This window comes from Chiloscyllium punctatum, chromosome 15 (assembly GCF_047496795.1).
Source record: "Chiloscyllium punctatum isolate Juve2018m chromosome 15, sChiPun1.3, whole genome shotgun sequence".
Classification (NCBI taxonomy): domain Eukaryota; kingdom Metazoa; phylum Chordata; class Chondrichthyes; order Orectolobiformes; family Hemiscylliidae; genus Chiloscyllium; species Chiloscyllium punctatum.
In genome coordinates this window covers 2603150-2619914 of record NC_092753.1, presented here as the reverse complement: position 1 = coordinate 2619914, position 16765 = coordinate 2603150, and the positions used below count along the sequence as shown (strand labels likewise).

Below are 16765 nucleotides of genomic sequence, written 5' to 3'. Positions count from 1 at the left end.
ACAATTTAGGAATCTGGTAGGATTGTATCTTTCAGCCAAGATACTATACCATATAATCAGTCGCCTGAATATCTTTTACATTTGCTTACACAAAAGCAGCCCCATCAGTTCTGACATCTTCCATGTGGTTCACAACTTCCCACTTATTTCAGCAGGGTAGCAGTTCACACTGGCCATAATTTCAATCATATGACTAGGTTCACATAATACCACAAAATTCCTACAAGTAATTCATAGAAGCCGCAGAATCCACTATGTGGAAAATTTCAGCTGGCATGTTTCACTTCTATCTGCAGATCTAAGAAAAAAAAACTAACAACTATACAATAGACAGGTGCTCTCTACATTACACATTACTGCAAAGCATATTGACTCAGGTTCAACTATAAAATTTAATAAATACATCATATACACTGATGCTTCAGGTTTCTCTCACCATTTCAACCTTGACAAACGAATCAAGTTTAATGGGATGCCCACACAAAATTAAATAAGGAATGTTTAAGATGAAACAAATCTTTAAAAAACATTTACAGCTGGGTGCATTTTTTGTATTTCTAAGGACCTAAACTTGTATCCCAGCCACAAGTTAATATTCAGTGCACTTTAATTTTCATCTGGCCCATGTTTTACAACATATTATACCACACACCATCCTGGCTTGGAACTATTGGACTGTTCCTTTCCTGTCAATGGATCAAATTCCTGGAACTTCCTTATAGAATTCTGGATATACCTACACCAAATATTACTGCAGCAGATCAAGAGCATAGCTCATCATCACCTTTATCAAGGGCAGTTAAGATCAGCAACAAATGCAAGGCTAGGCACCAAGATCCATATCCACTGAAGGTTTTTTTTTTAGAAAGGGCATCCGTTGTAATTTCTGTATTACTTTCTCATTTCTCCAATCTTCTAGCAATATATATTCATGTAACCTATACAATAAATTAATTGCTAGACACAGTTTGGGAAAAATTCTCATACACAAGATCAATTATTGGGGCTCCACCATTCTGCTGCAATGCTAAAAATAGTTTTATACAGTTAAAGTCAGGACTTTTTTTTAAACTTATGGAACATTCATACTAACCTACAAAGCAGACCAAAGTCAAGATTCTGTCACATGTTCTCATATCAACCTTTCAATTTAACTTTATTTCCATCCAATTTATTCTAACTTCTCTTGGCTTTATCTATTACATTCTGACCCACATTAATTTCAGGACGGAAACAAACCTTTTAAGACAACTTTTCCCATCAAATCAGTTCATATTAATAATGCGACTTGATTCAATTGGAGGTCAGTGAAACACCTAAAACAAAAAAATGATCTAAGGAGTTGTACACAAAATGAAAAGACTGAAAAGCTGCTGCAAATCTTGTTTTGACACTAAATGTTATCACTTAGCAATTGTGAATCCTTCATTTCAACAATTTGTTCATCTGGTATCCATTTTTTAAGATAAATTGAGTTTTCATAACATGGAAATAATAAGATAAATAAAGTTCTTGGTGGATCAAACACCTTACAAAGTAGTAAACAATGACAGTTTACCAATCTCTGGATTAGTGAATAACCATTACACATTCCTGATTCTGTTAAATACTTCAGCATATTTTGCTCAAAGTACAGAGAGTCTAATCTGGTCAGAATATCTTTATAAAGAGAATCTATTTAATGTCACAACCTTGATGAAATTTCCTGAAGATAGCCTAACCCATTTTCAACTGTTGATGCATTCAAAATGCCACACTAAACATGAAAAATAAAATATAATTTATCTTAAATGCTTAATCACCATCATGAGCTTCCTAAGGGACAAACAATGTATTGACATAAATAATGCAATACCTAACAAAACTTTCAAACTTCACCTCATTCATGGAGTGTCTGATCAGACTGCAATACATGCAAGTTAATTTTTCTATTTCTAAAGCACTATTTTTAGCACAACTGCCTCAATGACTAAGTAGGGCAATATAACATCTGTTCTCTGATTAATGGACACTGGATTGTTACATTCTCTGCAGGATCTTAATTAGCGGGCATCAGTATGGAATTACATTCACAAAACAACTGTTTAGATTCATCTCAAAAACAGTCACTAAATTCCATAGATAAATACCCTCTTTATAATAAACACTGAAGTTTACAGTTAGAGAATAATCAAAAAGGTTTTCTCTCAGATCAAGAGATTTTTTTGGGGTGAGGCCATCATGGGAAATGAAACAACACTAGGTCAACCAAGAGGAGAAATTAATCCATGATGTAACTGAATATCTGAAAGACTCAAGGGGATGAATGGCCTATTTATTTTTCTAATATAGATCCCGACATTAATCTCTGAACTTCCTACTTCGTCTGCAAGGTAACTGCTGTTAATATCCAAAACAAAATGGGGACATATAGCTAATGGAACAGTAAATACACTGTCACAAATATGCTGCATCATAATTTTTTGGTTAATTAATTCACAGGATGGGGGCATCACTTGCTGGGCCAGTATTTATTGACCATCCCTAAACTATCTAGAGAGCAGTAAGAGTCAACCACATTGCTCTGGTTTTGGAGTCACATGTAGGCCAGACCAGTCTGGATGGCAGTTTCCTTCCCTAAAGGGCAAGAGTGAACCAGACGGGGTTTTCCAACAATTGACAATGGATTCATTGTCATCATTAGACTCTTAAGCATAAGATATGAAGATATGATAATGTACAAGAATTGGAGGGATATTATTTTTTTATGCCATTTGCTTTTCTCCTGAAAATACTAATGGAAAAGAGGAATTTCATCTGAGATGACAGTGACTGTGATGAACTTTACCACCATATTCTTCTCAGTTCCTTTCTGCCCTTTAAAAAAGAAATCACTACAACAACATTTCCACACTGTACAGCTGTGGATCGAACAGTGTGCAATTTCACCCTTACATATCCATTTACCAGATAACATTCTCCTACTACTTCTCTGTTGGTAGTCATACATAACCGTTATTCCTTCAGGAGTCTATTCCCAGCTCCTTTCTACTTCACCTCTAAATTCTGCCCCTGCTGTAACATCCTCCAAACAAATTCCATCAGATTCTATATGCATGCTGATGACAACTAGCTCTATTCCCAAACCATCACTCCTGTGCACTCCTTTGCTCCAGCATTGTGTTGGGTAGGCAACTTGACACAGTCCTAAACAAATCAAAATTTTGTCCAATTGAACTTCCACAAAAGGGAACCTATTGTAATAAAACCTAAGTACATCAGATGAAGGAGCTAGGAAATAAAAACAAAATGCTAAAGAAACTCAGAAGATCAGGCAGCATCTGTGGAGAGATAAACACTGACAAAGAGTGCCTGACTTGGGTTTCTCCAGCGCTTTCTTTTTATTTCAGAAACTATTGTCTTTGACTCCTATCACTTTCATTCTCCAAGGATTTTCCCTTCTCTATCTCTGTAAGCTTTACTCGTCTTTAAAATCTCAGAGGACTCTAGGACTTGATACTTCTTCCCGTGTCTTGAACCTCCTCCATTTTCTTCAGCCCACAATTGGCAGCAGGTCCTTCAGCCATCAAGGCCCCGAGTTTCAAAATTCCCTTCATAACTATCTCCATTTCTCCTCAATTAAGACACATCACTGAAGTTAATTCCTTAACCTTACTTGTCTTATTATGTTTTGTAAGATGTCAATTTTTGCCAAGAATCATCTGAGAATCTCTTATTCTGTTGAAGCTGCCGCATCAATACAAATTTTCTGTTCGTACCAGGAATACTTCTATCCGCCTGGAACAAGGAATTGCTTGAGAGATTTCTTGACGTGATTTCATGACTTAAATAACATGAGGACGTTGAATAAAAAATGCAGAGGAATGAGAGCAAGTAGATTAGATGCATGTATGAGAAAAATGTATAAGCAAGGATTAGAAAATGAAATTACAGCCAGGAATTTTGTGATAGGGGAAATAGGAGAAAGCACTGAATAAAATCTGCATAATTTCAAAGATTTTCTTCTCAAATGAAAACATTAGTATTGAAACTGCAGCACAAGAAAAAGTTTTTGTTGAGAATGTCAATAAACAACTATTGCTAGTCAGCCCTGCTCCTACATCTCTACGATTGTCCCCTCCCCAACACCCCAACCTTTGTCATCATTCATTTAAACTAAACTTTGTTTTTCCCAAACGTTAAAGGCTGAAGAATCATCAGGTAGTCCCTTGGAGTTCTAAATCACATTTCAGTTAACCAGTTGTGGCAACACATTTGATCACTGTAAAAGAGTTTTAGATTTCATGAACAGTCAAACAGAGATTATTTAATAAATAAATCCACCATTTCATTGAAGACTAAAATCAAAATGGAAGACAGTGCTCCTGCCCTAAATCTGTTGCGTTCAACAGTGATTCTTGAAGGTTGTAAAGGGCCTAAGCAGAAAATGAGGTGCTGTTTACCCAATTTGTGCTGGAAGTCACTGGAATATTGTAACAGGCCGAGGATAGAAATGTTGGCATGGATGCAAGATTTTTTATATAAATGGCAAGCAACTAGAAGATCAGGATAATTTTACAGACAGGACAAAGGTGTTCCACAAAGAGATCCCCAGTTTACATTTGGTTTTGCCAATGTAAAGGAAACCTCATTGTGGCCAGCAAATATGGTCAACTAGATCAAAAGAAATGCACGTAAACTGCTGCTTCACTTGTCACTTAGGACCTTGGACCGTGAAGAGGAAGGAAATAAAAGGGCAAATGTTAGACCTTTTGTAATTCCACAGGAAGGTGACATGGGAGAGAAATGAGAGAAAGAAAATTAGCCATGATAGAGGAGTGGTCCACAGTGTGATGGAGTGAAAAGTCCCCATGGGGTGTTGACAGTGGAGGGAAGGGAAAGGGAAGATGCATTTGGTGATGACAATTTACTAGAGGTGGCAGAAATGACATTTTGAAAGTGGAAACTGCTGGGGTGAAAAGTGAGGACAAGGGCAATCTTGGCCCCGTTTTGTGACTGAGTGCAAAGGGTGAAGGCAGCAGTGTGCTGTAAAGTGGTCAGACATGGATGAGGACCCTGTCAAGAATTTGTGTGGGACATAGCGGGGTGAATCTCAGTTGAAGAAAAACAAGAACATGCCAAAGGTGTCACTGTAGAAGACAGCATCATTAGAACAAATTCAATACCGATGACAAAACTAGAAGAACTGAATGAAGTTCATGCAGGAGCCAGGGTGTGAGGAATGTAGTCAAGGTAACTGGGAATTGGTGGGCTTGCAAAGGATATTGGTGAACAGTCTATCTCCAGATATGAATTGAACCAGGTGAAGGAGAAAGCAGAATGGAAATTGGATGCAAAACTGATTCATTTTCCAATTTCAGATGAGACGTGGAAGAAGCACTGATTACATCATCAATGTACCAGAGAGTTGAGAGTGGCAGCCAGAATAGAATTGGAACAAGGAATATTCCACATAGACCACAAAGAGACAGACATAACTGGGACCAATGCTGTAACCCATTGCCATACCTATGGCTTGGAGAAAGGGAGGCAAGTAAATGGAGAAGAAGTTCAAAGAAAGAATGATAAAGCCATATGGAGGAAAGGGTTGGATGTGGTCTGTTTTGGACTCCTTTCAAGGAAGCAGACAGCCATGAAAACATCCTGATGACAAATGAATATTTAAAGGGATTGTACATGTATAGTGAACAGGCAGCAGCAGACTGAAGCCAGGATACTGACAAGTATGGAACTGACATAAAGCATTAGAAGAGCCTCAAATTCCTCTAGAATTAAAATTAGAATCCCCACAATGTGGAAACAGGGCCTTTGGCCCAAAACGTCCACACCAACCCTCTGAAGAGTAACCCAGCCAGACCCATTCCCCTACATTTACCCCTGACTAATGCACTCAACCTAAACATCCCTAAACACTGTGGACAATTGAGCATAACCAAATTTCTCAGGGTAAGGCCCTGACCAATGAATGGTTATCAACTATTTTATTGAGATTAAATGTGTGCAGTGTGTACACGTTATACAGTCATTGTCAGATAGCAGGAAAAAAGACCCTTCAGTCTAACCAGTCCATGAAGACCATAATCCCAAACTAAATTAGTCCCACCTGCCTGCGTTTAGCCCATATCCCTCCAAAATTTCCTATTCATATACTTATCTAAATGTCTTTTAAACATTGTAACTGTACTACTTCCACTGGACGTTCATTCCACACATGAACCATTCTGTGTAAAAACAATTGCCTCTCCTGTCTTTTTAAAGTCTTTGCTCCTCTCACTTTAAAAATATGCTCCCCTCATCTTGAAAACCCCCACTCCAGGGAAAAGACACCTGCCATTCACTTTATCTATACTCATGATTTTATAAACCTCTATAAAGGTCACACCTCAACACCCTACGCTCTAGTGAAAAAAATCCCAGTCAATCCAGCCTCTCCTTATAACTCAAACTCTCCATTCCTAGAAACATGCTGGTAAATGTCATCTGAACCCTCTCCAGCTTAATAATATCCTTCTTATAACAGGGTGACCAAAACTGGATAGAGTACTCCACAAGAGGCCTCACTAACATCCAGTATATCCTCAGCATAACATTCCAATTCTCATATTCAAAAGTCTAAGCAATGAGGGCAAACACGCTAAATGCCTTCTAAACCATCTGTGTGATGCAAACTTCAAAGAACTATGTACCTGAACCCCAACGTCTCTGTTCTACAACACTGGCCAAGAGTTTACTTTTAATTGATTCTTTTTATAGAATGCAATACCTCGCATTTATCCAAATTAAACTTCACCTGCTACTCTTCAGCCCGATTGATCAAGATGGCTTTGCAATCTTAGATAATCATCATTGTCTGCAAAGAACAAGGCCCTGTGTATTTATTTATGCAGTTTCAAATAAACGCAGGCCTAATTGACAATCCTAAACTGGTTGTCAATGTAGAATTTAAACAAAAACTAGCAGTTAACTGTCAAGCAACATTAATTGGTGCATTCTCCATAGCAACACCTCTGTCGGAGTCCACTTTACCAACAATCAGTACTATCCTTTCATGTGGTATTAATCTTGGTTTTTCCTTGAATTAAATTTGCATGGAACAAACAAAAATTGCTGCAAAACTCAGCAAATCTGGCAGCAGCTATGGAGAGAAAGCAGAGTTGACTTTGCAGAGCCTTCTTCATAACTGTTCACGTGAAAAACACTAACTTTGTTTTCTCTTCACAGATGCTGCCAGACCCAAGTTTCTAGAGCAGTTTTTGTTCTTGTTTCAGATTTTCAGTGCTGTTTGATATTTTTATGTCTTCTGCTGATGGGCACAAGATGAAAAGGTTTGGCAAGAGCTGAGTTTTTCAGCTATGCTGTACGAGCAAATGCATATTGGTAAGAAAATAAATTGTGAGGATGCCTGCAAGGTAATATGAGTGAGCAAAAATCTAAGAGGTGAAGTATGTAGGAAAATGCGAGTGCGTAATTTTGCCACGAAGAATAAAAAAGTAGAATACTATTTAAATTAAGGAACGCAAAACCGTGACATGCAGCAAAATTGCAGTGTCTTAGCACATGAATCACAAACCGTGAACATACAGACATCCTAAAGTGAAATGAAATCTTGGTTTTGATGCAAAGCAGATGGAATGTAAAAGAGGGGAAGTCTACTACATCTATGTGGGGGTTTTAGGAGACTGCACCCAGAGTACAGTGTACAGTTTTGGTTTTCCTAAGGTGGGATACAGTTTCAGTTGACAGGCCTTATGGAGGAATCCAGATCTAAGGCACGTGGTTTAAATAGAAGGGTCTCCCAGTTAGGCTGGAGCTGAGGAATAATTTCTTCTCTCAGAGTGTCTTTAGTCTTTGGAATTCTCTTCCACAGAATACATTGGATGCTGAGTAATTAAAAATATTCAAGACTGAGTTAATGACATTTTAATTGATAGAGGAGTGTCAAGGGTGGGATCAAGTTAGAAACTGCAGTTTAGGCCAAAATGAAGTCAGGCATGATCTTATTGAATTGCAGAGCAGGCTTGAGGTCATTTGGCACCTCAAGCCTGCTCTGCAACTCAATAAGATCATTTCTGAGTGGTAGCTCCTATTTCTTACGTTGTTATGATTAGGCATATGTAGCTACTTTACCTACTTTGCTTTCGCCCAACCTGTTCTGGATGGTTCTACTTTAACATATGCACGTTTAGTGTTCCCTTACTTCTCTAAATCAAACAAGAAGGATTGTGCCTGGGAGTACAGTGTGTGATCATTCCAAAGTTCTATACAATACTTGCTGCAGAACGGTATATATTCTAAATTTTGAGTCTCCAAAAAAAAATTAGAGCACTAATTGAGACAACAATATGGATCTCTATCAAATAAGGTAGTGTCAAATATCTATTTGAAAGGTTACACAAATGAAGTGTTAGCTTTCAATTTTCCTTCCATGGATATCCCTGACCGATGAAATATTTTCAGCATTTTCTGTTTTCAGGTCCTATTGGCCAAGCACGAATGAGAGAAATACCAGAAAGTAGGTCACTTCTGTGGCTGGAATGGTGTGCAGAATAATGTAGAAGTACATCTTAAATAGGACATCACCAGTGGTAATTCTGAATTAAGTATAACTTGCATAAAATACCTATGCAACATTAAAAAAAAAGACAGGAAATGAGTCATTAAAAGGAAGAGAGCCAGTAGCAATCAGGCCACAAATATTTTACCACGTTACAATATTTTTCAATTCGCTTCATCACAAATCTGAAAGGAAAATTCCTTATTTGATTTCGGGCAGGGGAGGGGGTGGGGTGTTCATTTGAATTATTCTAAAATACAATAATAATCAGCAGAGATTTATTTTATCCATGCGTTGTTCGATTTTATGACACTTTCACAGGAGCCCAAAATAAAACTGCCAGCATATAAACCAAAACAAATTCAAGACACAACTTCGATGGATTAAGATCTACGATTTGAGAGTGTGGTTTTGCAAAATAGGTCAAATAATATCCACAGAAATGATTTACATCAAGTTCTCTAAAATAATTACACAAAACATGCAAGGTAAATACAACATACAAAGCAGGAGACCTAAGAGATAAAAGCATATCCTTGGGGGTGCGGGGGAGATAAGAAATTCTACTGGATGCAATCGTTGTCGTCCCAGAAACAGAATAGTTGGGGCAATGGATGCCCTTGAAATGTGTCAACAGGTGAAAAGGTTCAGATCAAAACTGACAATCGCACGGCTACAGATATCAATTTCCCGGAAAATTACGGCAAATAACCATGTGAAAAATAATTTATACCCGCCCCAGGAATCCCAAGCTGCAGTTGCTCCCGGAGCTGGAAGCTCTCGTTTCTCCTGCACGACCCGGGCTGAAGGAGCTGAGCTCGGTGACTCAAGCTGCACCGCGCGCCGCGCGCCGCTCTCCCTCCCCTCTACAGTCCGGCGCGAGCGGCGACGGTTGGAGCTCAACCGTCCAATGTCGGGGCACTGGCGACTCACCCAAACAGCTTCCCCCTTCCTCCTGGCTCACACCGCGACAGGAGGGGAAACCAACGAGCGAGCGTGCAATGGCATTTACACCCCGCCCCCACCTCGGCGACAAAAAAAAAATATAAACGGACCCGCTTCGACAGAAACCGTTTCCAGCTCCAGCCGCCCTCAGTCACTCACCCGCGACGAGAACCGTTCAGCTCCGCGACAGCGACCACTCAACGGAGCCGCCATGTTCCAATGCGTAACCGCGCGACGTCGGGGCATCGCGTGCACGGTGAGTCACGGCGGCGGAGGAGGTGGAGGATGAAAGAGGAAAGGACCCGGACAACGGGAGGTGAGGGCTCCCTCGCCCCTTGCCCTCTACCACATCCTCCCTATGCCTGGATGCCCACTTCCCTCTTCTCCCTGTACATGGCAGTGCCAGGACTCGAGCGGTCCTTGCCCTCCCAAACTACAGCCTGGAAGGAGAGAGGGTGAACACCCCTCACCCCCAGATAACATGTTTTTTGTTCAAAATACCGGGATTGGTGTTTCTCCTTCAATCCCCCCCCCCCCCAACACGTCAGCTAGCATCGAATGGTAAAGGCGATAAACAAAATCTTTCATAAGGCAACTTTATCCAATAACGTACAAATAATACAAACAAAAACTGGTCATTCTTGTCCGTTCCCGAGTGCTTGTTGTGCTCTTCCCAGGGTTCAATGTCTGACTGGTCCAGGGGCTGCTGATTCTCACTGGAAAGACTGCCAGATGCCCTTGAGCATCTCTGGTTCCTCAGGGCCTTTCTTTGGCCTTCCAACATCAAGATTGGAAGCAGTGTGGTTTGGTTGATTGAAAGGCAAGAGCATTCATTGATTGGCAGTGGTCGGAGCACAATTGCTGATATTCTGATTGATACCGTCACGGGTGCAGAGCTCATTGCTCAGAGGAACATGAAAGTTCTCAAGCTATCTGCAATGTCTGTGGGGCAAAATTTTAACAATCCTAGGAATCTGTTGGACCGTGTAAAAGCCTGCATCGCCCAGTGAGCAATGTGATCTCAACCTATGATGACAGCAATCAGAGCCTTTTTGACAGCAGCAATCTCATGATCTCTACCTGAACTGCTGCAGCAGTAAATCATCAGAAAGTATCCTCCCATTATGCGTTAGCTCATTATCTGAATTTAGAAAAGGAATGCAAAGGGGCCGATTGAGGGGAAACAAGATGTGGAGGAAAACAAGTTTTCCCAGTCACAAAAGTTGTTTTTTTTCTTGTTGTCTTTTACGATAAAGGGTTGAAAAGAAAGTGGGAATAATGCAACAACTTACTTTCATTCACCAGTGCCAGTTCTGTGGAATTTAATATGATAGTTATACCATTTCCTTGAGAGCACTAAAAGGTTGTAGACAAGTTGACTCTGCTGGTTTTTACATTGTGGGTTCAGGGGACTGGAGTAAGCAGCTGTTTGGTGAGGTTTGCATAAAATATGATGCTCAGTTTCACTACTCTGGCTAACCACTGAGAATAGACCAAACTTTTTGAAGGTAGGCATGTCATGAGTTTTATGCTTTTGAAAAAGTAGCAAATATCAAGTAGAAAAGGGAAGGTAGGGGATAGGTGAAGCAGAGATTAAATTACAAAGATGTTAAAGGTCGTGGCAATGATTGTAGTAAAGAAACAATTGGTCTAGGGCAAGTATCATAAGCAGAATAAGGGACTGTTTTGTGTAATAGCAAAAGCATGAAAACAAGATACAGATTGGCATTTGACGAAAATAGCAAATCAAAGTGGGGGACAGAGTTCATGATCTAAAGTTGTTGGGTTCATTGTTGAGTCCAGAAGGCTGCAACATGCCTGAGTGGAGGAGACAACGTGTTGGGCTTCACTAGAATATTACAATATGTCAACGACAAAAGTGCGAGAATCAAAATGGCTAGTAGCCAGAAGGCCAGGATCGATTCTGCAGACTGAGTGAACATGCTCTGCAAAGAGACCGCATGGGGAGAAAAAGTAGTTATAGTAGGACAAATTTACTTCAGGGGACAGGAACAGGCTGAAATATGGATCCAGGAAAGTTTATTTGTGGATTTTGGGAAGAAAGATCAGTTGTTTGAGCTTGGGAATTATGAAGCTGGAAGCCATGGAAAGAATATCGTCAGAGGAATGCAATGCCAGTCTTGGAAACAAGTAGATTTATACTACAATAAAAACTGCATAAGAATAAAGTGTATGGACTGTCACATCTCTTTTTTTTTGAAAAGGTCTACAAACTAACCATTCACTGATACAATACTTGATCTGCATAAATAATCATTTTGCTCATATTTGTAACTCCTTTGATAGGGTTTTTCCCCCTAATGTGTTTCAGTGCTTCATTCGGAAATATGGATCAAATTGCATTGTAGACATGTATTGTTTTAGGACATTATTTAAACAATTGTCATGAAATTTTTCTTGTAATATTGGCAGTATTCCGAGCAATGCTTCATCAAGTGGGCAACACAGTGGCTCAGTGATCAGCACTGCTATCTCACAGCACCAGGGACCCAGGTTTGATTCCAGCCTCGGGCAATCGTCTGTGTGGAGTTTGCACGTTCTCCCCGTGTCTGCATGCGTTTCCTCTGGGTGCTCAGGTTTCCTCCCACAGTCCAGGTCAGGAGAATTGGCTATGCTAAATTGCCCATAGCATTAGTTGCATTAGTCAAAGGGAAATGGGTCTGGGTGGGTTACTCTTCGGAGGATCGGTGTGGACTGGTTGGACCGAAGGGCCTGTATCCACACTGTAGGGAATCTAATCTTATAAGTAGTGGTGTTATGCCACAGCACAAGCCCACCTTATAATTCTATTCTGGTTTAACGGGTATGACAAGCTAAGCTCCTGAGCACTAACTTGGGAGACGTGACACAGAGATCAAGCACCCTACCTACTATGAATTAGCAATTTCAGATCAGTACAGCACTGTGAGCAGTTTGTTCATTCACCTTTAGAGACTATGGTGTGAATTTACCTCCAACAGGGTGTTTTACTTAATATGACAAAAGCTTATGTTATCTCCCATAAGAAACTGTGTGGGTATTGTAGTTTGAAGAATTCAACAAGTTTTTGGAACTTTCATATGAAACGTAGTGTGTGTTTGGAATGAGCTGCCAGAGGAAGTGGTGGAGGTGGGTCCAATTACATCATTTAAAAGACATCTGGATGGATATATGAACAGGAAGGGTTTAGAAGGATAAGGGATAAATGTTGGCAAATGGGATTAGATCAGTTTAAGATGTGTGATCGTCATCAACTCGTTGGACCAAAGCATCTGTTTCCATACTCTCTAATTCTGCAACTGTAAATGTTTATTACAACTATTATATATAAACATTATATTTCTCAAACACATAAATATCTGAGCTAATATTAAGCCATAAGATTACAAAAGAGAAGCATGATTCCAGTATTGTTTTTTTTCAAAATGGAGTATGACACCCTTCTGCCCTCGGGTCACATGCTATGGTAGAGTGATGATACATGCTATGACAGTGATGGTATGAGCATGTCTCTTCAAGGCATAGTAGTTTACCAACTTGAAGACATAAAACAACACTAAATGACATGCAGATGCAGAAAAACGGTAGGTGGGTAAAATTAATCTTTAAACAATGAACAAACTTGTAAAAAATGGGGAACGTCTGGCAGTTGCAATAATGAATACACTTGTCAGCATGAATGAACCAAAAATATTCTTCTCCTCAATTCCTAAACAACAATCACTACTTTCATCCATTTCAAGATTAGACACCAAAAACAGGACTTACATAGAAATCAAAGGCAAACATCTAATGAACACATTCTTAAAACCCACTGCTCAAACATATCCTATTGTTACTGCATGCAGTGTTTATGTTGTAGAATTTGGTGAGTTGGAAAACCTGGAATTGTTGTTCTCATTTTTTTCCTGTCCTCAGATTCTTCCTGCTTTGTGAATGTTCGTCACATCCTCCCCCATAATGCTAATGTTATTTATAAACTTTTCCTTCATTGTAAGACATTAATCCTCCCACAGTACAGAATATCTATTCTCCGAAAGTCTCCTCTAATACTTCCATGCCAGTGGTACATTATTCCAGCATTTGTGTCCAGCCAAGTTCAACTCATACGCTCCTGAAAGTTGAGAGGGGAAAAAAAAGGGAAAATTATAGACCTGTCGATCTAACATCTGTTGTGGGCAAGTTATTGGAATCTATGATTATGGGTAGAGTGACTGAGCGCTTGAGAAATTTGAGCTGATTAGTGAAGCCAACAATTATTTCTGAGCTGGTAGATTTTGTCCAACAAACCTAATTTATTTATTTCTTCAGTAATCAGGTAGTAGTGGAATGTCTATGGATGTGGGTTACAGAAGCATTCAATGAGTTTCCACATTAGAGACTGGTAGCATGGTTTTCCAGTGCACATGGAAAAAAATTGACTTGGTTAGGTGGAAGGAGACGGTCGTGATAATAAATATTTATCCATATTGGAATATGGTGTTTGACAGGATCTGTGCTGGTGCTTGACCTATTAACTATTTACTAATGACTTAGTTAACTAAATTGATTCACAATCACAGAATTGCTATGATTAGATTCCCGACAGTGTGGAAACAGGCCTTTCAGCCCAACAAGTCCACACCGATCCTCTGGAGAGTAACCCACCCAGAGCCATTTCCCTCTGACTAATGCACCTAACATTATGGGCAATTTAGCATGGCCAATTCACCTAACTTGCACATCTTTGGATTGTGGGAGGAAACTGGAGCACCCGGAGGAAACCCATGCAGACACAGGGAGAATGTGCAAACCCCACACAAACAGTTGCCCAAGGCTGGAATTGAACCTGGGACCCTGGTGCTGTGAGGCAGCAGTGCTAACCACTGTGCCACCCCCATGGTGCATTGTGTCTGAACTGGCTCTTTGAATAAGCATGATGACTTAGTGTAATTCTCCTAATTTTTCCCCATTACCCTGAATATTGTTTCTATTCAATTAATCATCTAATTCCCACTTGAATGCCACAACTGAACCTGTGCTCACCATATGTCCAAGCAGAGCTTTCCAAGCCCTAATTGTTCATTTTGCAAATAAGTTTTTTTTAAGATCACAGTTGCTTCTTTTGTTAATTACCTAGTATCTGGCCAGGTGTTTGAAGTGGCAGTGAGAGAGCATTTTAGTGATAGTGACCACAATACATTCTAAGTTTGCATTGGAAAGGGAATAAATGGTCTACAAAAAAAGGGTTTTGGATTTGGCTAAAGGCAGATTTTATTAAAATGAGGCAGGATCAAGCCAAAATAAACTGGGAACAGCTACTTCTGGTTAAATCTAACAACAGAACAGTGCAGCACTAAAATAGAGTACAGACCAAACATGATCCCTTTTGGGAGAAATGTAGGAGCAACAAGTCCCAGAGAACCCTTTAACGTCTCTGAATATTCAGGACTGGATAAGAAGCAAAAGAGAGACTTTTAACAGGTACAAAGGGAACAAATCAACAGTGGCCCATGTAGAGTATAGAAAATTCAGGGGAAACTTAAGAAAGCAATTAGTAAAGCAAAGGCGGGGGGGGGGGGGGGCGCATGGAAAAACCACTGTTGGGTAAGATTAGGGAGAATCCAAAGATATATTCTTTAAGTATATCAAAGAGAAAAGAATAACAGGAAAGAGAGAGCCAGTTAGGAACTGAGGAAATAATCTGTGCATGGAGTCAGAGGATATTAGTAGTGGATTAAATGAGTATTTCACAACTGCCTTCAATTTAAACAAGGAGGATGTAAGTGAAGTATTTGGCAAGAGGGGTTATGAGCTTCTTGAGAGGTTGGCAGAAAGAGTAATGAGGCATTGGACATTTTGGTGGGCTTAACAGTGGATACTTTTAATGTGGTATATTTCAGATTGCTGTGGGAGAGAATTACAAAGGCTCTGACTCAAATTTTTAATTCTTCTCTGGCCAAGGGAATGGTGCCAATGGACTTGAGGACATTTAATGTGATTCCACTTCAAGAAAGGTGGAAGAGATAAACCGGGCAAATGCAGACCAGTGAGTTTCACATTAGTAGTAGAGAAACCTTTTTGAAGGAAATTCTGAAGTGAAGAATTAATCTCCACTTAGAGCGGCAAGGTTTGATCAGGGATAATCAGCACAGCTTTGTCAGAGAGAGGTCAAACCTAAAAATTTGATTGAAAATTTTGAAGTGGTGATCAGGTATGTAGATAAGAAATTGATATAGTTTATATGGATTTCACCAAAGCCTTTGACCAGGACCCACGTGGAAAACTGGAAAAGAAGGTAAAAGTAAATTGGATCCTGGGTAACTTGTTAAGTATGATCCAAAATTGACTTAGTAGTAAGAGACAATGGGTGGTGATAGGTCATTTGAGCGACTGGAGGCTAGTGTCCAGTAGTGTGTCGCTGCAATTTGTGCTGGTCCCTTATTTTTTGTAATTATATCTAAGCAATATAGAAAAAATATAGAGGGAATGATTAGTAATTTTGCAGATGAAAGGAAGATTGGGTGGTTGACAGTGAGAAGAAGTCCTTAGGTTAAAGGAAGATATAGACAGATTGGTCAAATGGGCAGATCAGTGGGAAATGGAACTTAACTTTGATAAGTGTGAGGTGATGCACTTTGGAAGAAGAAACCAGAAAGGGAGTATTCTATGAATGGCCAGACACAATGAAGCTCAGAGGAACAGAGGGATTTTTGGATGCTTGTCCACAGATGACTGAAGGCAGCAAGACAAGTTAATATTGTAGTTAAAGAGGCTTATGGGACCTGGCCTTTATCAGTCATGGTATAAATTATAAGAACAGGGAGGTTATGTTGGAGCTGTGCAAAATTTTGAAAACTTAAATACTCATTTAATCCACTACTAATATCCTCCAGCTCCATGCACAGATTATTTCCTCAGTTCCTAACTGGCTGTCTCTTTCCTGTTATTCTTCTCTCTTTGATATACTTAAAGAATATATCTTTGGGTTCTCCCTCATCTTACCCAACACCTGGAATACTGTGCAGTCTGGTCACTGCACTATAGGAAGGATATGATTGGACTGGAGGGGTGCAAAGGAGATTCACCAGGATGTTGGAGTCTAAATTGGAGCAGGTTAGCTCTGAAGAGAGGCTGAATAGCTTAGATTGATTTCTTTAGAGCAGAGAAGGATGAGAGGGGACATCATTGAGGTGTATAAGATTACAAGGTAAATAGAAAGCAGCCGTTCCCCTTAATTGAAGGATAAATAACAAAGAGACATCATTTTAAAATGAAGGGAAGGAG

The 16765-nt window shown here is 39.7% G+C and overlaps 2 protein-coding genes across 5 annotated transcripts in view; one reads left to right on the top strand and one right to left on the bottom strand.

Annotated features, from left to right (window-relative positions):
- cdkl5 (cyclin dependent kinase like 5) overlaps positions 1–10359 on the bottom strand; it is a 157144-nt gene extending 146785 nt beyond the window's left edge. Inside the window, exon 1 of one of the 4 annotated variants that reach the window (XM_072584467.1) lies at positions 10113–10359. The gene's annotated coding sequence lies outside the window, so the exon portion shown is untranslated. Of the gene's footprint in view, positions 1–9287; positions 9404–9658; positions 9896–10112 lie in introns of those variants that run through there. The other 3 variants (XM_072584465.1, XM_072584468.1, XM_072584466.1) reach the window with 3 other exon arrangements.
- Positions 9165–16765, top strand: part of LOC140485946 (uncharacterized) — a 28518-nt gene continuing 20917 nt past the window's right edge. Inside the window, exon 1 of the mRNA XM_072584388.1 lies at positions 9165–9755. Within this exon, the coding sequence (XP_072440489.1) occupies positions 9165–9755 (591 nt within the window). The remainder of the gene's footprint in view (positions 9756–16765) is intronic.